The sequence below is a fragment of the Triturus cristatus genome, chromosome 7, assembly GCF_964204655.1.
Source record: "Triturus cristatus chromosome 7, aTriCri1.1, whole genome shotgun sequence".
In the NCBI taxonomy this organism is placed as follows: Eukaryota; Metazoa; Chordata; class Amphibia; order Caudata; family Salamandridae; genus Triturus; species Triturus cristatus.
In genome coordinates this window covers 460,003,617-460,026,024 of record NC_140590.1, presented here as the reverse complement: position 1 = coordinate 460,026,024, position 22,408 = coordinate 460,003,617, and the positions used below count along the sequence as shown (strand labels likewise).

Below are 22,408 nucleotides of genomic sequence, written 5' to 3'. Positions count from 1 at the left end.
CAGAATTGATTTCTCTCCAAATGAAGACTTTTTCCAACATTAGGATAATGACAGACTGGGGAAAAAATCATAACACTCTAATCCATACCTTGCAGTTTGCAAGCAGCTGTTTGATGACGGTTCTATGTTGGGATTTTTACTTATAAACTGCAAGTAACAAAAGGATCTCCAAGACAAAAGCAGTAACCCACTGACCTATTTACATTATATGCTCTTTGTGATCGGCATGGTGCACATTCTTTGCAGCAGGCATATTGACCCTTTGTGCTACCTTACCAGGAGTCAAAATTTCCACTAGACAAACCTCTGATCTCTCTTTAGGAAGACCATTAATCAGTGGAGTTATCATGACATTTTTATTTTTGCCTGAAAATTGCTGGAACTCAGGAGGGCAGCAGCAGGCGCTTTTCAGACCATAATATACTGGCAAAACCACGCCTCACCCGAAGTCAGCGCCTGATGAAGTCACACCGCCCGATAACCAGCCCTGCTTGCAATGTTTCAGGGAGAATCAAGTTTTAAGAAAAACAAGGGTACCCCAATACGCGAACCTGGGGTGAAATATGTGGTAAAAATACAATAGTTCGGGTGTGGCCAAAAGGTCCAATAATAAAGTGATCCTAAGGAGAGCACTTATGGTTAGAGAGTTGAAGATTAATTATTTTAAAGGAGCAAAAAAATTCATAATGTACATAGGGACATAAGTCAGTTCATGTGAAACATTTATTTCCACAACAATAGAATTCAGGTGCTCACACAATAAGTGAAAGAGGCGTGACGTGACGTGAAAAACCTCAGAACTTTCACACAAGACATCATAATAATTGTCCTCATGCGACATAATCAGAGTCACAAAGAAGATATGACAACCGTCATTTACCGAACTATCATCATACTGAAAGGGAACCTGGAAATATAGAGCTGGTTAGCAAACTGCATTTTGGGGTACATAAAGGAGTACTATTTACTTATTACACAATTTAATTCTCAAACCTACGAGCTGAGATCTCTGCCTCGGTCTCTCCTATCTTTTCTGTACAAAGATCTCTGCAGCATAGGGATACCTTTTTGTAGTAAATGTAGTATGGACTAGGGGAGTGGTTGGAAAATGTGGATGATGGCTACAAAATGGGCGTGATAAAGGGAAAATTAAGGTGGAATTTATGGAGGGATATGCTAAATTTACAAAAGCCCTAACAGCATCATAACAGACTTAAATTTACTCATGCTCAGCCTTAGAGTAAGCCAAGCACCACAAACGGCCAACCACTGGTATTGCAACATTTTCTTATGGAAAACAATGAAGGCAAGACATTAAACTAACACCTCATATGATTAAAGTTACATTCATTAAATTCACTCTAAATTTAAATTAAGTATATATTTATTGATAAAATTATGTTTTTTTGTTTTTCTGAATTAGTGATTCATCAAACTTAAAAAAATAAATATATAGAGTACTTAAATGATTTAAATACTTACATTTTAACAATGTTTACAAAAAAGTAAACCTAAATAAAATGTGATTTATTATTTATAAATCAAATTAATAGAGTTAAATTATTGTATAATTTAATACAAATGTAATTTGAGGCGGTAATTTGTTGTAACTTTTTATTTTATTAGTTCCAGGTTATTATTAATTATTTCAAATGTTTCTGCATTCACATTGTTTATTAAAATATTTTTAATTACTTTAAAAAAAAGTCATTAAACTTATTAATAGAGAGATCTCCAAACCACCTCCCCCACCTCCCCCCCCCCCACCTCTGGTTGTCAAGATCTCCACCAATAGATGGAAAGTTACTAATAGTAACTTTATACTCATAAATGCTGACTTTGGAGGTTACGCTCCCCCACTCAAGGGTGTGAAGACATTTAAATCTATAAATAGGTATAAATCTCCATTCGGAAATGGTGAGTTACACCTAGGGGGAGGAGTAGATGTACATGTGAGTAAGTCTACACATGTATATTTACCTTTATGAATAGGACCCATAGTTTAGCTGTCACTTTCTCTAGTCTCCATCTGATGCCAATTTCTCGAATCACACCAGCAGTTTCTGTAACCCGAGATGACTCTTTGTCCATCAGATCGGTGAAACCTTCAGGACTGAGTACAATTGCATAAATACATTTTTATTTTGCATTATAATCTCACCATGGAAAATAAAAAAACGCATGTGCACTGTGGACGTGGGTGAAGGGACGACCGTGACACCAACCGTAGGGTTTAAGGAAGGTTTTATTTTTATAGTTCTGACAGGCTTATTAACCAACGTCTTTCGAGTCCTGAAAGTTAGTCTCTCCCGGGCAAAGGTACTGGAGTCCGTGGCGCTGTTCGTCTATAGGCGTTTTCCCCAGGAAGTGGCGTTCTTTCTTCGGGCGTCGGGAATCTCTCCACATGTAAGAAAGAAGACCAACAGGACGGAAAGCCGTTAGGTCACAGTGACATACAACGCTAGAGGTAAGACTCTGTCCCAATCCTTATTTTCGGAAGTCAGTAGTTTTTTCAAGGTGGTTTTTAGGGTTCTATTGTACCTCTCCACGAGGCCGTCCGTTTGCGGATGATATGCGGACGTTCGGATGTGATGGAGATCAAGCGTTTTACACACCTCTTTCATCATCCGTGAAACAAAGGGTGTTCCCTGGTCCGTTAGAATTTCACGTGGGAACCCTACTCTTGAAAACAGCTCTACCAACTTATCCGCTACGTTCTTAGTAGTCGGGGTACTGAGCGCAAAGGCTTCTGGGAACCTAGTGTTGTAATCCACCACAACAAGAGCGTATGTGTGGCCACGGGATGTACGTGGTAGTGGACCAATCAGGTCCATCCCTACTCTATCCCAGGGATTGCCTATAATGGGCATAGGCTGTAGAGGTACTGCTGGTGGACGTGTTAGATTCTTTTTTTGGCACACCTCGCACTGTTTGCAATATGCGTCAGTTTCCTTATATGTTCCTGGCCAATAAAAGAGTCTTAGAATATTCTGTGTAGTTTTTTCACTACCGCTATGCCCAGCAGTAAGGTGGGTGTGAGCATAGAAGAGTATCTGGTCCCTGAACTCCTGGGGTACTACCAGTTGGGTAGGTTCTCCCTCTTTGCTTTCTCTGTAAAGCAGATCATTTTCTATTCTGAACCTAGGGTAGTTCTTGGTGGTGTTGGTCTGTGCTACGTGTGCTGCTTCCCAGGCGTTTAACAGAGAGGGATCATTGACTTGTGCGAATTTAAACCCTTTATCTAACACCCATGGGTCTGCTGACAGGTAGGCTTCTACAGAGTTTTCTTTCAACTCTCTTTTAAACAAGGATAGGAAGTCTGGGTTATCTACTCCAAGTATTAACTCTTCGGGCAAAGACCTCACGACCCCCACCTTTACTGAACAGGGATCTCTACCTATAGGGTGTAGGGTAATTCTGGCCATGGGGTAGGGTTTGACATCCCCATGGACGCACCTAATTAGTACAGTCCCTTCCTGGCCTATCTGATCGGGATGTAAGAGTTGCTCCTGAATTACTGATTGTCGACAACCCGAGTCTAGTAAGGCTTTCACTAACTTCTGATTGACTCGTACCCTTACGTAAAAGGAGGGGCCCATTTCTGAAGAGTACATGACCGCCCTTGGGATGTATCCGACCTCCATGGGTTCTTCTGAGGGTTTCCTTTGGGGGCACATCCGGGCTATGTGACCCCACTCCCCACATTCAAAACACTGCGGTCCTCTCGTAGGGGGGCCGTCATACTTGAACTGCCGTGTTTTAACAGGTTCTGGCATAGTCTTTTTTTTCTCTGGTTTGGATGACGATGTTATAGCTTTGGTACTTTTCTCATTCTCCCAGGGAAAAGACCGGGGTGCTGTCTTAGCCATCTCTGTGTCCCATATGGTAAGACCTCCATGAACTGCTCCAGTATAATACTGGTCATGACCTCTTCCTTACTCCGGATATCTGGCCGGAGCCATTTTTCAGCCGCCATTTTTACTCGTAGATACATGGTCTTTGGGTTCTCACCTGGTATTCCCTTCTCTTTTCTAAACCGCAAACGGTATGCTTCCGCATCCATGCCTAGGTGATCTAAAATCACCGCTTTTATCTCGGCATACGATGATGTTCCTGATTGATTTGCCACTTGATAGGCAGTTTGTGCCTCTCCCGAGAGTAAAGGCGCCAAAAAGAAAGGCCATTTTTCTTCCGGCCACCCACATGCCCTGGCGGCCCGTTCAAAGTTTAACAGAAACGCGTCCGGGTCTTCCCCATTCACATATTTTTGTAAGGCTACCCCTGACGGGTGTGGCCCTATTGGTCGCCGGTCTGTGGCGGTTGTCGAGAGGGGAGTTTGTACAACTTTTTGGATGGCGTCCAACTGTTGGGTCATAGACATTTTGAATAAGTCCCGGTCAGCGTCAGCTGTATTTATCTGTTGGCCTATTGCCCATTCTAATTTTTGTTGTCCATCAATAAGCGTTTGGATCACTTGTTCCATTGCCATGGTCGTTTGGGAAGGAGAGGATCCCACTTCTGACACCAGTGTGGACGTGGGTGAAGGGACGACCGTGACACCAACCGTAGGGTTTAAGGAAGGTTTTATTTTTATAGTTCTGACAGGCTTATTAACCAACGTCTTTCGAGTCCTGAAAGTTAGTCTCTCCCGGGCAAAGGTACTGGAGTCCGTGGCGCTGTTCGTCTATAGGCGTTTTCCCCAGGAAGTGGCGTTCTTTCTTCGGGCGTCGGGAATCTCTCCACATGTAAGAAAGAAGACCAACAGGACGGAAAGCCGTTAGGTCACAGTCCTCTACAGGGTTTGCACCAAGGGGGCCCAGGGAGTGTGTGGTTTACACCCGGTGTGACTATTCGTATCTACAGTGCTCAGTGCAAGAGGGGTACGGTAAGAAAAGGTAGGGTGAGGGTAAGGGGGGGATGGAGTGGAAGGTCGTGGAGGAAAGATTTATATACAGCTGCGCACTACACGCTATCGTTACGCTTTCCTAGCCAAGCCGCCAAACGCCGCCGTACCTGTGTCAGCCACACTCCTCCCTCGGGAGTGTGGCACGGCGGTCCGCAGGGTCGTTGGCCTCCTGGCTCGCCTTGTGGTTCAGCTTCTCCTCCGGCTCCTCTGGAGACTCCCTCTTCGGTCCTTCCGGTTTCTGCTTCCAACGTGCTCCGCTTCTCCGTCTCCTCGGGTTCCGCCTTCCTCCTCGCGGTGTCTCCACCCCCTGTGTACAGGACTTCCCCTGTTTTAACCAATCCAGAGCCAGGGACGTCACGGAGGGTCAGGGCTTCACCCTCGTATGCCGACGCCCACTTAAAGGGCCCGCTGTCTTCGTATTCGCTAGCAGTCTCGTTTCCGTGTACCCACTCGTGATCCTGTGGAGAAGCCGGAAATGACAGATCAGAAGAGGTCGGACTCCACCATTCCCGCCGGGTAAGGTCACCAGTTTTACATTCCTCCCCCCCTGGATTCTCCCGATCGGGGAGAATGGGCATTCTGGAGAGAAAGTCAGCGTTCCCATTGTCAACCCCCTTCCGATGCACAACCTTGAAGGCAAACGGTTGCAGGAAGAGAAACCAGCGAAGTATTCTAGCGTTCTGGGACCTGTTTCGGTGCATCCACTGGAGGGGAGCGTGATCTGAATACAAGGTGAAAGATTTACCCTCCAGGTAATACCTCAGTTTGTCAATGGCCCACCTGATGGCGAGGCACTCCTTTTCCACCGTGGGGTACTTCTGTTCCCTTGGATGGAGCTTTCTGCTGACATAGAGCACAGGATGTTCGACGCCGTCATCCCCTTCCTGTGATAGCACAGCTCCTATGCCGGTGTCAGAGGCATCAGTCGCTAGTGAAAAGGGCTTCTCAAAGTTAGGCGGGATGAGAACCGGACTGGTGGTAAGGGCATTTTTCAGTGTTTGGAACGCCCTGATGGCACCGTCTGATGGTGGGCTTGGCAGTACGTTTTTGACGTGTTTCTGCAAAAGGTCTGTTAAGGGACTAGAAAGATCTGCGAAGTTTTTTATAAACCTTCGATAGTACCCTATAAGACCTAGAAATGCTCGTAACTGTTTCTTTGTAGCTGGGAAAGGAGTTCCCGTTATGGCTTTGATCTTTTCCTCCTGGGGTGCTATGACTCCTTCCCCTAACATGAAGCCCAGGTATTTCACCTTTGGGAATGCCGCTCTTGATTTTTTTGCATTCACATGGAGTCCGGCTGCCTGTAGTGCGGTTAATATATTGGACACATGTATCAGATGTTCTTTCCAGGATGAACTAAAGATTACGATATCATCCAGATACACCGAACTGTATGAGGTGTGTTTTGCCAGCACTCTGTTCATTAACCGCTGAAAGGTAGCAGGGGCTCCATGGAGTCCAAATGGCAAGACAGTAAACTCAAAGAGCCCATCTTCTGTTGCAAATGCCGTTTTGTGGCAATCCTCCTCCCTGAGTGGTACCTGCCAATAGCCCTTGGTCAGGTCTAGAGTGGTAATGTAACGGGCATCCCCGATCCTCTCTATTAGTTCGTCCACACGGGGTATTGGAAATGCATCAAAAGAGGACACGGCATTTAGGGCTCTGAAGTCCATGCAAAAACGGGTAGACCCGTCAGGTTTAGGGACCATAACTATAGGTGAGGACCAATTACTTTTAGATGGTCTGATCACCCCTAGGCGAAGCATGTCCTGTACCTCTTTTCGTACATCAGCCCTTTTTGCAGCTGGAATGCGATAAGGCCTTTGCTTTACTATTTGACCCTCTTTTGTTCTTATCTGATGCTCTGCCAAATGGGTGCACCCAGGTGTGTCTGAGAAAATAGGGGAGAAGGGTAGGAGAGTCGACCTTAGCTCTTCTTTCTCTACTTCTGATAACTCGGGGTTCACTGGTAACTGACTCAAGGTGGACCCATTCTTTTCTTCCGGTAGAGTGAAGTTGGCCTGACGTGGACACAGTCCAATCCATTTTTTTAGAAGGTTGATATGGAAAGTTTGCCTCCTATTCTGGGACATTTGTAAACTGTATGTTGTACGACCATACGTTTCCATAACTCTATAGGGACCTTTCCACTCACTTCGGAATTTTTGGGTTGAGGAAGGAAGTAGTACCAGAGCCCAGTCCCCTTTTTCTAGGGTCCTCCACTTCTTTCCTTTGTCATAGCATTGTTTTTGAGCAACTTGAGCTTTCTCTAAGTTTGAATATGCCAGGTCTCTCAATTTACCTAACCGAGATCTCAATTGCTGGGTATAGTCTAACAAACTTCTCTGCTCTGCAGCCCCTTCTGTTTCCCATGCTTCCCTTGTGATTTCCAACAAAGATCGGGGTTGGCGGCCATAGAGCAATTCGAAGGGTGAAAATCCCAAACTACTCTGTACCTGAGCTGTTATGACATACAACGCTAGAGGTAAGACTCTGTCCCAATCCTTATTTTCGGAAGTCAGTAGTTTTTTCAAGGTGGTTTTTAGGGTTCTATTGTACCTCTCCACGAGGCCGTCCGTTTGCGGATGATATGCGGACGTTCGGATGTGATGGAGATCAAGCGTTTTACACACCTCTTTCATCATCCGTGAAACAAAGGGTGTTCCCTGGTCCGTTAGAATTTCACGTGGGAACCCTACTCTTGAAAACAGCTCTACCAACTTATCCGCTACGTTCTTAGTAGTCGGGGTACTGAGCGCAAAGGCTTCTGGGAACCTAGTGTTGTAATCCACCACAACAAGAGCGTATGTGTGGCCACGGGATGTACGTGGTAGTGGACCAATCAGGTCCATCCCTACTCTATCCCAGGGATTGCCTATAATGGGCATAGGCTGTAGAGGTACTGCTGGTGGACGTGTTAGATTCTTTTTTTGGCACACCTCGCACTGTTTGCAATATGCGTCAGTTTCCTTATATATTCCTGGCCAATAAAAGAGTCTTAGAATATTCTGTGTAGTTTTTTCACTACCGCTATGCCCAGCAGTAAGGTGGGTGTGAGCATAGAAGAGTATCTGGTCCCTGAACTCCTGGGGTACTACCAGTTGGGTAGGTTCTCCCTCTTTGCTTTCTCTGTAAAGCAGATCATTTTCTATTCTGAACCTAGGGTAGTTCTTGGTGGTGTTGGTCTGTGCTACGTGTGCTGCTTCCCAGGCGTTTAACAGAGAGGGATCATTGACTTGTGCGAATTTAAACCCTTTATCTAACACCCATGGGTCTGCTGACAGGTAGGCTTCTACAGAGTTTTCTTTCAACTCTCTTTTAAACAAGGATAGGAAGTCTGGGTTATCTACTCCAAGTATTAACTCTTCGGGCAAAGACCTCACGACCCCCACCTTTACTGAACAGGGATCTCTACCTATAGGGTGTAGGGTAATTCTGGCCATGGGGTAGGGTTTGACATCCCCATGGACGCACCTAATTAGTACAGTCCCTTCCTGGCCTATCTGATCGGGATGTAAGAGTCGCTCCTGAATTACTGATTGTCGACAACCCGAGTCTAGTAAGGCTTTCACTAACTTCTGATTGACTCGTACCCTTACGTAAAAGGAGGGGCCCATTTCTGAAGAGTACATGACCGCCCTTGGGATGTATCCGACCTCCATGGGTTCTTCTGAGGGTTTCCTTTGGGGGCACATCCGGGCTATGTGACCCCACTCCCCACATTCAAAACACTGCGGTCCTCTCGTAGGGGGGCCGTCATACTTGAACTGCCGTGTTTTAACAGGTTCTGGCATAGTCTTTTTTTTCTCTGGTTTGGATGACGATGTTATAGCTTTGGTACTTTTCTCATTCTCCCAGGGAAAAGACCGGGGTGCTGGCTTAGCCATCTCTGTGTCCCATATGGTAAGACCTCCATGAACTGCTCCAGTATAATACTGGTCATGACCTCTTCCTTACTCCGGATATCTGGCCGGAGCCATTTTTCAGCCGCCATTTTTACTCGTAGATACATGGTCTTTGGGTTCTCACCTGGTATTCCCTTCTCTTTTCTAAACCGCAAACGGTATGCTTCCGCATCCATGCCTAGGTGATCTAAAATCACCGCTTTTATCTCGGCATACGATGATGTTCCTGATTGATTTGCCACTTGATAGGCAGTTTGTGCCTCTCCCGAGAGTAAAGGCGCCAAAAAGAAAGGCCATTTTTCTTCCGGCCACCCACATGCCCTGGCGGCCCGTTCAAAGTTTAACAGAAACGCGTCTGGGTCTTCCCCATTCACATATTTTTGTAAGGCTACCCCTGACGGGTGTGGCCCTATTGGTCGCCGGTCTGTGGCGGTTGTCGAGAGGGGAGTTTGTACAACTTTTTGGATGGCGTCCAACTGTTGGGTCATAGACATTTTGAATAAGTCCCGGTCAGCGTCAGCTGTATTTATCTGTTGGCCTATTGCCCATTCTAATTTTTGTTGTCCATCAATAAGCGTTTGGATCACTTGTTCCATTGCCATGGTCGTTTGGGAAGGAGAGGATCCCACTTCTGACACCAGTGTGGACGTGGGTGAAGGGACGACCGTGACACCAACCGTAGGGTTTAAGGAAGGTTTTATTTTTATAGTTCTGACAGGCTTATTAACCAACGTCTTTCGAGTCCTGAAAGTTAGTCTCTCCCGGGCAAAGGTACTGGAGTCCGTGGCGCTGTTCGTCTATAGGCGTTTTCCCCAGGAAGTGGCGTTCTTTCTTCGGGCGTCGGGAATCTCTCCACATGTAAGAAAGAAGACCAACAGGACGGAAAGCCGTTAGGTCACAGTCCTCTACAGGGTTTGCACCAAGGGGGCCCAGGGAGTGTGTGGTTTACACCCGGTGTGACTATTCGTATCTACAGTGCTCAGTGCAAGAGGGGTACGGTAAGAAAAGGTAGGGTGAGGGTAAGGGGGGGATGGAGTGGAAGGTCGTGGAGGAAAGATTTATATACAGCTGCGCACTACACGCTATCGTTACGCTTTCCTAGCCAAGCCGCCAAACGCCGCCGTACCTGTGTCAGCCACACTCCTCCCTCGGGAGTGTGGCACGGCGGTCCGCAGGGTCGTTGGCCTCCTGGCTCGCCTTGTGGTTCAGCTTCTCCTCCGGCTCCTCTGGAGGCTCCCTCTTCGGTCCTTCCGGTTTCTGCTTCCAACGTGCTCCGCTTCTCCGTCTCCTCGGGTTCCGCCTTCCTCCTCGCGGTGTCTCCACCCCCTGTGTACAGGACTTCCCCTGTTTTAACCAATCCAGAGCCAGGGACGTCACGGAGGGTCAGGGCTTCACCCTCGTATGCCGACGCCCACTTAAAGGGCCCGCTGTCTTCGTATTCGCTAGCAGTCTCGTTTCCGTGTACCCACTCGTGATCCTGTGGAGAAGCCGGAAATGACAGATCAGAAGAGGTCGGACTCCACCATTCCCGCCGGGTAAGGTCACCAGTTTTACATGCACTTACACCAATTCTTGCTTGCGACTGTGTCTCTAAGCAGCAAATCATTTCATGCACCCTTAATTCAGTTAGGTGTAGCAGGGGCCATACATTTCTTGTTTGTGTGACTTGACATGTGCATGTCATTCACATGCCTCATGCCCCACCCCCCCCAGTGTCATACAGCTCCAAAGCTTCCTGTGCTTCTTCCACTGCAGAGGTTGCAAAGTTGCCCTCCTCCCCCTTGAGGGTCACCGCCATTGATCACAATCAATAAAAGGCATTAAAATCTAACAAAAGCTTCTTAATACAAGCATTAAAAAAGTTAGCTTACTTTTATAAGGCCTCTTTCAACTACTCTGCCTGTGAAATGGTCACATGTTTGTGAACAGCAAAAATTCACCATGATAAAAATAGCTACAGGCAGCCAACCAATGGCTGATGAACGTGGGGTTATCAATATGTGAATGGCATTTATAACAAACAATGGCTCTCTCTCTCTCTGTAGATCACATAAACCCTTGCAAGATGGCTAAGGCTGCCTCAAGCTATTCCTAAATGGATGCACATTTAATAGATTTGATACATCATTTATAAACCATTAGGCATGATTGGTGTAAGTGACAAATAAAAGAGGGAGCAACAGTTACCCATGGTCCGGGTTTGTTGCTGAAAATGTTCAAGGCAGCCTTTTAGACTTAGCTCGAAAGGTATGTGTGGAATGGTGATTGCCTGCAAGTTTTCTTTTACAGGTCTTTTGAGAACAACGGAAGTGTGGGCAGGGCCAGCTTTAGAGCTAGAGTCACTGGGTGTGACAATCATTTTTGGCACCCACCGTTCCCCACTGGCGTAACGAAACTTGACGGGCCCTCCTGTAAGGAATGTGGAGAGGTCACCTCTGGACTAAATCAGGAGCTCACCAGTCAGAGTACTGTGCTGAGGGGGCCCCCTGGAGCTTAGGCCCCCCGCATTGTGGGGGATGCTGGGGCCTGTGTTACGCCACTGCCCCTCTCCCTACCCCATGACCTCCTCCTCAGATTCCCTCACTATGAGAGGGTAAAAGTACCTCTCATCTCTCTACAGTCCCTCTCTCATATATATTTAATTTGTTTTAAAGCACTGGTAAAGGCTGATTTTACTAATAAGAATGTATGTCTACCCAAACAAACCCTTTTTAGCAACATTAGGAATAAATAATGAAAGACTGGGGGGATGGGGGGGACATAACTTCCTAACCTATTTTATGGAGTTTGGATGTAGCTCTTTGATGACAGTTCGTATTATTTGCTGTTCTATATTAGGGTTGTACCTTATAAACTATAGTAAACAAGCATTGACATAGCCAATAGGTCTCGCCTTTGGGACCTTATAAGTGTTTAGCCATGCAACAGTTGATGTTGTTGCACCAAGGATATTGTGCTGCATAACTACATACTTATAAGGTCCCAAAAGCGAGACCTATTGGCTATGCAAACGCTTGTTTCTTTTCGTTTAAACATTCCATGAGAGTGCATCTGTTTTTCAGCCGTCTCCGTGCTTTCCTTTCCCTCCACGTTTATCTTTTTCACTCCATTTCTTTCACTTTGTCTCCCACATTGTCGCTTCTCCTCAGGCCACCTTGTTGCTTTTCTCCCACCCTCCCCAACTCACTCTTGAAACGCGTTTATCCATTTTAATATGTTTGCAATTTTGTTATTTTTAAAGCTGTTTTGCGTTACCCTTTCAAAAAGGACTTTTTTCTACTTCTTTTTATTTACTAATCAATCTTGGATTGATAAATAAAAATAAAATGAAAAAATACCACCTGTGTCTTACATAAGCACGCACTCGCCATGTTGTACAGCAGCCGCTTTGCTGTACAGCAGGGTTAAAACATTGACAAAGCCAAAAGGTCACGTAGGGGAGCCCCCTTAGTTTCACCAGTGTTTAACTAAGTTTGTGAAGGGTAAAAAGTGCCCACCTATCTACAAAATAGAAGCATTATTTATCAGTACTTACAATAACAGCATGCATTGAGTATTCTAACTACATGATGCCTTCACCAAGGCCCAAAGCACATAACTTACCACGTTCCAAACATTTTTGTTCCGCAAACCTTTCTAAGGGTGAATATCAAATCGTTGATTTGTAACAATTGCCTGTGTCATTATTGTTACCCTTTATACCAGATTTGGGTTCTTGTTCTTAGTTTTTCTGAATGTGTCAGATTAGCATCCAGCAGTTTGTGGTAACATTGTCAAATCTGGCACCATCATAGCATTGTCATACTTATCCAGACAAAACAGAGGAAAGATGCTCGTCCACATACTCCCAATGCCTCATAGACCAACAAGCGCCCCCAGAAAGTGCTGTTAGATCAAAGCAGTGATTTACAGTTCTGTGAGTAGTCAGCCAGAACGGTCCGTAAAATCTCTGCTGAGCCCTCCGCAGCACTTATGATGGACTAGCATCAGCAAAGAGAATAGGTCTTACTTGCATTCCGAGTCCTGACAAAGCCATTAAAAAGGCCTTCTGCAGGGAAATACCCCTCTCCCCCCAAAAACGTATTTCAGTAAACAGTGCATATACAACATAAAAACTTGAATATGTGATGATTCAGTGTACTTTTGAAATGTAAAATTGTCCCCTGTACATTGCAATGCCAGCACTCCATAAGAGTTAGAAGTTTACACCAAATTGCCAATAGCATCAGGTCACTATATGTCTAGTTTAAAGATTAAGTAACAAAAGGTCTTGCAGACAAATGCACTGTCAAGCCAGATCTAAAAAATACATTTCTTAAAATCTCTCTGATGACCAGCAGCAGATTCCGCCAAGTACTAGGCTAATAGACAGAATATTCATTCATTATGGAGAGCCGCCCAAGCCTTGGTTGGTGTGTCCTTGTCATGTATGACTTATTTCCTGACAATGGTATTGAATAGTTCCCTAGGAAGTGTACCAGGAATAACTGGAAACTGGAATGCCAGGAAAGGAGGATGCCAGCAGTTACCACTTCACCTTCACTTTTGTCTTCCCTCATTAGTGTGAACAGTGGCTAAAAGTATTTCCAACCAGGCATTGTCTATCTCCACCAGCAAGGTGTGAGCCAGCCCTAGAAGGCAACAGCTGCCCTATTCTCTTTAGTCTCCCCGTGGCCTTCCATACCTACGTAAGATTAGCCAATCGACAGACTACTGGGCAGTTGTAACGTCCGCAACATGCAATCCACCAGAGGCACAGTGTAGGACTGTGATACTCAAAGTACAGCCAAGGGGCCGCTTGCCGCCCTCTTGAACTTTACATGCGGCCATTCTGGGGAACAGCAGCACGAGCTGCTATTTAGTGGCTGAGCAATATTATTCTGGAAACATTTTTAAATAAACAGGCAAGCATTTATTAACCTGCAAATAAATACTTGTCTGCTTATTTAACGTGTTTTACACGTCCTTACACAATCCCTGACCCACCCAGCCGCCACCCTACTGGCATCAGTGCGGCCGTCGGTCACGCAACAGATTGTACTTTGCGGCCCCTGGGGCAAATGATTGTGGGTACCCATGGTGGTGTAGGATATAGCATGGAGAGCAATGTTCTTGAGGGTGAAGCCAGCATGTATAACAGAGACCCTCTATCAGAAATGAGAAACCCCTCTACAGATCTGTGTATCTATCTTCCAAGGGGCATACCCTAAAATATGAGTAAACTCAAGGTTATAGGTATGATCCTAGCTCAGTCACCTTCCCAGGGTCTTAAATTCAGGTCTTTAGAGTTGGGCAGCAGTAGCGACGACTCTTAACAGCCGTAGAAAAAGACAATCGGTGCTTTCTGGTGCTTTATAAAAAAAATCATTATTTAACTTTGTAGGAGAGTAGGATCTGCAGTGCAGGTGTTTTTAAATCGTAAGTTATTGCTAAAAACAGCGCCTCCTCCCCAGGTCGGCGCCCACTGCAGCCGCACCTGTCGCACAGCGCTAAAGCCGGGTTTCAATCTTTCACTCTTGCTTTTCATCAGAGGAAAAATCCTCGCTCAGGTCCGTCACGCATCTGTTCTGTTCATCTTTTCTAGCCTCAATATCTGTCTGAGAGCTGGGGGAGAAAGCTTGAACGATCCCCGTTAGTGATAATGTTAAAGTCTACGCCCTTGCACATTATCTCTTTTTCTGCCTGGCCTCAGGTGGATTCTGGGATTTGCAGTCTTAGTTCACATCAATTAAACTAAGTCAACTGACGTGCCTGAAAATAGAGAACTACACTTCAAGAACTACAATGTGTTTTACCTGAAGACACGTACCATCTGGTAAGCTTAGCAAAGATTAGCTTCGATATTTAAAGACAACGATAGAAGTTGTAATGTATTATTTAGTCCAAAACATGCAAATAGCGCTGGTGTGGGCCCTTGGAGTGCTGTGATTTCTACCCAACTATGACGAATCTGAAATTTATGTCAGGTGTTGCGGATGTCACTCATTTTTAGGCACTGAAGGGAAGCTAGGCTGATATATGGCGCGTGAGAGTCGGAGTTCTGACTTTGATCATTTTGGCCCCTCCCGCCCTCGCGGCAGTCAGTCCACTTTACACCAAGGATCCTGAAAGAAACATAATCGCCTCCTCAACGGCCTGCCTGTGACGCGTGTTTACTTGCAGTTATCGATAAACCACAATGAGGCGTCGGCTTTCCCTGGGCGGTGCAGGGCGGCAAATCCGATGGGCAGGCGCGCTGCCTTCCCCGTAGAGCTGCTTCAGCGGCGCTTCCAGTAAAGAGCCCGCCGGGCAGCGCCAGCAATCACCGACCCGCCCGCCTGTGCAGCACCTGCGCGCTCCCAGCTAACAGCGCTCCTCGGAAACACGTCCATGAATGAAAGAGAACCACACTGGCAACTCCCTTCAATGCAGTTTTTTCGAATGATCTGTTGCAATGTTTGAGGTCAGAGGGTTAGGGAGGGAAGCAATGTTTATTGTTTTCAAGCGGTGCTCTAAGGCTAACATTTCTGGAGGCACCTTGCTTCTCGTACCAATAGCATACGTGTACCGAGAAGTCTCACTGGTTGACCGGACTCATGTATTGGGGAGAACTTATCCAATTCAGTTTTCTTTTTTTGATGACTTTTACTTGTAGTCTTCGGTATCTCGTTATGAAATACGGACTACAAGTACCACAATGCAAAGTGAACACCTGGACTGGATTAGAGTCCTGGGAATCTTGAGAATTCTGCTGCTGGAGGTAAAGTCACGTGACACCACGACTGCTCTGATATGAAATGTAATAACAACAACTGAAAGAATAAGGACAACAAGAGGAAACCCCACCGACTGCAATGCCCTCCCTATTTACTCGGCGGACTAGCTGCAGTTTCTTATAGTGGAAGGTCGCCGGCCACACCCTCCGTTTTAACTCCCCCCCCCCCCCCCCCCCACGAAGTCTTCAAAATCCCTGGGTAACGCCTTCAATAGGCAAGGCATTTTAGCCAAACACATCAGCAGTCTAGGACTTGTGGTCTAACTTGTATCCTCACCATGAAAAGCACTGCTGGCTCAAAAGCCTGGAAATGCCACACATGGAATGGCACCATCTGGCCTCTGTGCATGGATGGTCAGTGAGGGGTGTCCAAGGTAGCAGCATCTACATCTGGCTTTCCCTTTGTTACCTCTCTCACCGCCCTTGTTACACCTGTTCTCAGTGGTTGTGAAGGCTGTAGCAGGAATAGAAAGCAAACCGGGCACTGTTTAAACTCCCTACCCTTCCCCTAGCACTGCAGCATCAGCAAATAGGAGGCTGTTGGGTATTTAGGGGGATATCAACAACAAATTGCGATAATTATCGCTAAGCGCTGTTAGTGCTAAAAATGTTATTACCGGCGAAGTCCTTTTTTTATCGCCGCAGTAGCGACGTATTAACAAGGCGCCGCTAGCCAGCGATAACAATCAGTTCCGGCGGCAATGGATGGCGATAAAATCTTAACGCCGGCGATGGAAAAAAACGCACGCTAAACCGCGCAAAGTCGCGCTAAGCCAATTATCTCCAAAATCAGCCCGACAATTGCTAACTGGCCTGTACTTTGCATGCAGCAAGCGGGAAAATGCACTATAAAAGGCCAGGAGAATCCGGTCCTGTATGGCCTGGTGGCTGAACACCAGCAGGAGCTCTTTATCCTGAGGACAGTTCCATTGTCCAGGAAGAAACATCTGGGGGGAGATCACAGCAAAGTTCAATGCTGTGGGAGAGAGGAAGAGGAGGACCGTGGAGGAGGTAAAGAAGCGCTGGAACGACAGCAAAAAGAACACTAAGGAGAAGATGGCTGCCAACCGGAGGGCAGCCATGGCCACTGGAGGTGGTAGCCCTGTGCCCCTCCTGGAGCTGGATGAGCAGGAGGAAACGGTGGCGCAAGTCATCACCGAGGAGACGGTGGTTGGAGTGCCGGGTCGGGACACCGCTGCAGGTGAACAGACACAACCACAGGGTGAGTACAAACTATGGAGTGGGTGGACGGGGGTAGATGGCCACAATGGCACACATGTACAATAAATAGCATTGCATACCCACAATTACTGTGGTCAGGTCCCAGATAGCCCTGTGCATGGAGGCATGGACACACATCAACTGATCCAACATAAACATTGCTAGACACACTTTGACGGACACACTGACATTGAAATGTGCACTGAAACGTCAGAAAAACACAGTCCAGGTACATACTCAGACCACAAAATAAGTGCCACATCACATACCAAAATGCCACATCACATAGAGACGCAGCATGCTGCCAAAATGCACCCCTTGCACCATCACAGCCCATATCCAAATCACCTCCACAAGGCCGCAACTGACATGTGCCAAAATGAGTATGCAGTGTGAATGTGACTGATCACGTGCACGAGTAAGCATGCCAACAGCAAGACCAGCACACCTGCAAAATAGCACATGTGGCTGACTTGTGTGCAAGGATGTGCGTGGCCAACAAGGGTGACTTGGAGGGCCACACACAACCTTGCACACGAGCCAGCCAGACACATGTGCAATGTTGCAGGTGTGCTGAGCCTGTTGCTTGCATGCTTACTCGTGCACGTGACCAGTCACATTCACACTGCATACTCATTTTGGCACATGGGAGTTGCGGCCTTCTGAAGAAGATTTGGATAAGTGTGGTGATGAGGCAAGGGGGACATTGTGACAACCTCATGCCTGTATTACAAAAATGCCCCCTTGCCTGTACATGCTATGCAGCACAGTGTACAGCAATATGAGAAAGTAATGAGTGACTCTGCATACCGACAACACATGCAATGTCACACCAAAAATACGGATTATGGGGCATATTACCAAGGACAGCGTTAGAATAATAGCCGCTTGAGCGGCAGAAAACTGTCACTAAAGCAGCGATAATGGGCCTGAAAATATGCCCTGGAGAATTCCTATAGAAGCCCATGTTCACACCATAACATGGACTTCTATTGGAATTCCCCAGGGCATATTATCAAGCCCATTATCGCCGCTTAAGTGGCAGCTCTCTGCCGGTCAAGTGCTGATAATTTGTAATGCTGTCCCTGATAATATGCCCCTTAGTTGTGTGCCCTCCATTGCTAAATGCGATGCAGGGCGCACCATGAAATCCATTCAGTCATCCAAAGGCAACTTACCTGCATTCACACATATCCCTGTCCATAATACCCACCACCCTCTCCCGCCCCACGTCAACGCATGGCATGTACTATTTTCTCTAGCAAATTAAAGAACTCTTCATGTCTGAGAAAGCTAGATCTTCAAATCTAACAATCGCGCCAACCTAGGGACATATTATCAAGATCAGCGTTAAAATTATCGCTGCCTTAGCGGCAGGAAACTGCCACTAAAGTGGCGGCAATGGGTTTGATAATATGCCCCTGTGAATCCTCATAGAAGCCCATGTTCACACCAGAACATGGACTTCTATGGGAATTCACAAGGGCATATCATCAAGCCCATTACCGCCGCTTTAGTGGCAGTTACCTGCCTCTAAAGCAGCGATAAATTTTAACGCTGATCTTGATAATACGGCCCCTAGTCCCTCTCCCCTCACTATGATGTTCAATTTTCTGAGCATAGGATCCTTGGCTTGGTACTATGACATGTCTCCTCTACTACCTTTAATATTAAGAACCATGTAAAAAGGGGATTAACAACCAATTCACAACACAGGCCATTTAAACAAACCTCATCATCACAAATCCATCCGAAAGTCTATTTCACACTCCCTCAAGGCATGTCACTACCCATGTTGCTCTGTACTCCTTGATAGCCTTAGCAGTGCGTAATCTGTGGTATCCAGAAGGTAAACACTAACACAATATACAGGCTGCCGCTTCAGATTCACCCATCATGCATGTCTACAATGGTGTCAGATGGTCACATCTACGGGCAATAAAGGCCCTACCCTGGTACCAGCTCACTTGGCTCAGTGTTGACATCGCTCTCGCTGTCTTCGTCTACCAATGGTGCAAAGAAATGGTCCCATGCCCTAGCTGCCTCAAGTGATCCCTTGCTCACCGGACCCTTGACCAGTAGTAGCCTAACTATCCCATCACACTCTGCCCATTAGGTGAACTCGCACTCCCATTGATCTAAACTCGTGGCCCCACTTGCCTTCCAGTGCATCGTAATATCCCCTCATGGCCACTAATAATCCCCTATCCATAAACTTGCGGCAAGCCCGCTTTGAGCCGTGTGTGGGAAGCAATGTAGGATACAAGCCCCCTACGACAGATCCACCTCCCTGTCCGTCAACACCGTCAATAGTGTCATCACTACGGTTCAATAAGTACCCCAAAGTGGTCACCCCCAAATCAGGTGAGGGAATTTTGCCCCCTCCCCCTGAACCCTTGTGTATTTCTATGAGTCTGTGTAGAAACATGCACTGACTTTTTCCCGGTGTGAGGTAAGGCGATGTAAAACATTAAAAAGAAGCCTTTGGAAGCGGGTGTCCCTGGTGCACCTCCATGCTTACTCTTCAATCTCAGCACAAGCCCTTTCTGGTATCTCTCTCCCTACATCTACCTCCCATTTCAATTAAGTATGTCCAAAGGGGGCAGCTCCACGAGACCCATGCGCATGTACAGGCATGTGACTGCCTTAAACTTTACAGCTGCTGTCAATATGTATTGGCACCCTAAAGAAAGCTCAGGTCCTGCTTGGTCCCCTTTACAATGTGCACAAATATCCGCTGTGATCGCTGCATGGAGTATGTAGTTCCCCCCCCCTCCTAAAATCAAAGCGCTCATGCAGAGTCTAGAAGGTCAGCGCCTGGTATGATGCACAAAACGGCCCACCACTGCCACACACACTCCACATGTGGGACGAAATCTGTGGGTAATGGGTGTGGACACAGTCTGCTCAGACAGCAACAACAATTGCTATACATGCTGCACCATACTCTGAAAGGGTATTCCAAAAGAAGTGCAGGAAGCAAACCATGCAAGATTAAACATAACAGACACAATGCACACAACACAAATCGCAAGGAGCCAAAGCGACTTAGAGGCACATGTGTCCTACCCAGTGCAGCTTTGTAGAAAAACACACGGTGTATATAATCAAGGACGTTCTTAAAATTATCGCCACTTCAGCGGCATGAAACTGCCATCAAAGCGGTGCTAATGTGCCTGATAACATGCTGCAGAGAATTCCAATCAAAGCCCATGTTCACACCGGCATGAAACTGCCATCAAAGTGGTGCTAATGTGCCTGATAACATGCTGCAGAGAATTCCAATCAAAGCCCATGTTCACACCAGAACATGTGCTTCTCCTGGAATTCTATGCGGCATATTTCCAAGAACATCTTTGCCGCTTGTAGCGGAAGTTTCCTACCGCTAAAGCGCCGATAACACCATGGCCGTCCATATAACATGCCCCCAAGTAGGCTCCCATTGCCAATGTGCCAAAAGTGGGCACTCATCACACATTACTAATAGCACACTAAACACATGCACATATGCAAGCCCATGCAAAGCTGCAACTCCTTGAGCCACACTGATAATGCATGTGATAGGGCATGATGGATAGCATGCCTGCAGGACAAAGAGATTCACATGGTGCAGGACACCTCACTGATGTTGCGGAGTGTGGAACTCCTCCTCAAGGGAGCATGTCACACCCTGTCACAAACTTATGTACACACAACCCCTGATGTGAACAAGACACTTGATGACCTACTATGCACAAGTGTCACAACTCTGACAAGGACACACAATCCACACAGATTTCCACATGTCTGCATTGTCCATACACGGAAGTCAAAGGCCCATTTCATGAAAGGGACAAGGGGCAGATAAACAAAGGCAGCAGGTGCCACCATCACACAATGCAGTGTACACACATACTAATCTGAGTACATCAACATTGCCTAATAGGCGTTGCGGACTGCATTAGTCACACAACACAAACCAGGACACAACAGATAGTATTTGTGTGTAGACACTATCAAGACACATTTCTCACCTAGGCAACTTGTGATATTACAACGTACAAGTACACCCTCACATCCGTGATGTCTCTGAAATAATCACCATCCAGAAACTAGCATGCATATTGTACAAAATATCTATAATGTACAGTCTCCCTCAGTCTGATTGTTAAGTCAAATAATGCATGCCCATACATGGATACCACTGTTAAACTGTATCTCCCATGAACATTTCAGCGGGAGCGACAACACCTCCTGGACAGCCGAACGACCCACTCTGCCACGATGACTCGTCGCAAACACCCACCATCAATGTGGACGAGTTTCAGCGTCTCCACAATTGCTCCGACACACCAACGCCAGTAGCAGGGCTACCCAGCAGCATTGCGCCCAGCCCACCCCCTGCACAAACCACCCAGCAGCAAGCACCTCCCACCACAGCTGCCTCCCAGGACCCAGCCAACCCAAATGCGGCCTTTCACACCATGGTGCTTGAGGTCCAACGGGAGACACGGGACTTTGTGCGGGTGGGCTTGGAGAGCCTGGCAGACAAATTGGAGGAGCTCAGTGGGTGTCTGAATCGCCTCGACAACAACATCGCGAGTATGTCAGACATCCACACACCCCTCAATAACATCCAACGCACCCTGGATGACATTGCTGGGGTCCTGATCCAGAGGGCGGACACACTGTCCCGGCAGGACAGCTCCAGCAGTGTGTGTGCTGCATTATCCCGACTGTCAGGGGTAGTGGAGGCCAGGGAGCGGAGGGAGCTCCAACAGATGGCTGCCACGGCTCAACACCAGCGTAATCTGGAACGGACATGGCAGGCCATGCTTCTCCATATGACATCTTTACCTCCCCACGGTCTTGTGACAACATCTGCTGCTTGCGCATCCACATCCTCCGCTCCGCACCCTGATGTGTCTGTGCCTCACAGTGCTGCTCCCACCATACCACCACCCACATGTGAGACACCTGACACATAATCGGACGAATCTGAGGATGAAACTGCCACACTGGTAATGCGCAGGTTCAGCTAGCAGTGATGTACAAAGGCTTGTCGGTTTGTACATACCATCATTTCACTGCCCTTCCTCTCCCACTGTCTGCCGACGTCCAACAACACACAGCTTGGATCCACACATTGACCTACAGCAAATCTCCTCTTGGTCATTGACAATGGCACTGCAAAATCCGCCTCTTCCCTATGGCTCGGTCACTCACAATGGACTGCTACTTCAACAGGCATCCTGCCAATCCCATGTCCTATGGGCCACTTCTGGTAAATGCAAAACCCTGTCTTGTAAATAAATTCCCTTAAATCACACAGGTGTGCGTTTCCATGAACAATCAAGTATTTAACTAAGGCAATAAGTAAGGGGCTGTGAATTCACAAGAAGGTCCAGCAAGGCTAAGTCAATCAATGTACATGTGTCACCTGACACGGATAGGCCATGAGATGGCCGTGTATGCGCAAAAGCAATCTAGATAATTTTACTATGACAACGTCTTTAAAGTGCACCACTAACCCATGAGTGTCTCAAAGAGCGGAGGGGGGGGGAGGAGTCTGCCACTGCTTGGAAATCCCGTTCTTGAGGAGTCACATTAATGTTAGCATGTGCTGTGCCTGCCGCAGGAGGG

The 22,408-nt window shown here is 46.9% G+C and overlaps 1 protein-coding gene across 1 annotated transcript; it reads left to right on the top strand.

The window, feature by feature from the left end:
- Positions 1–15,828: 15,828 nt before the first annotated feature.
- On the top strand, positions 15,829–22,089 carry LOC146809922 (uncharacterized). Its single transcript, XM_085614401.1, has 2 exons — positions 15,829–16,787; positions 21,002–22,089. The coding sequence occupies exons 1-2, from the start codon at positions 16,622–16,624 to the stop codon at positions 21,751–21,753; spliced, it is 918 nt and encodes a 305-aa protein (XP_085470527.1). The 5' UTR covers positions 15,829–16,621; the 3' UTR covers positions 21,754–22,089.
- The last annotated feature ends 319 nt before the right edge of the window (positions 22,090–22,408 follow it).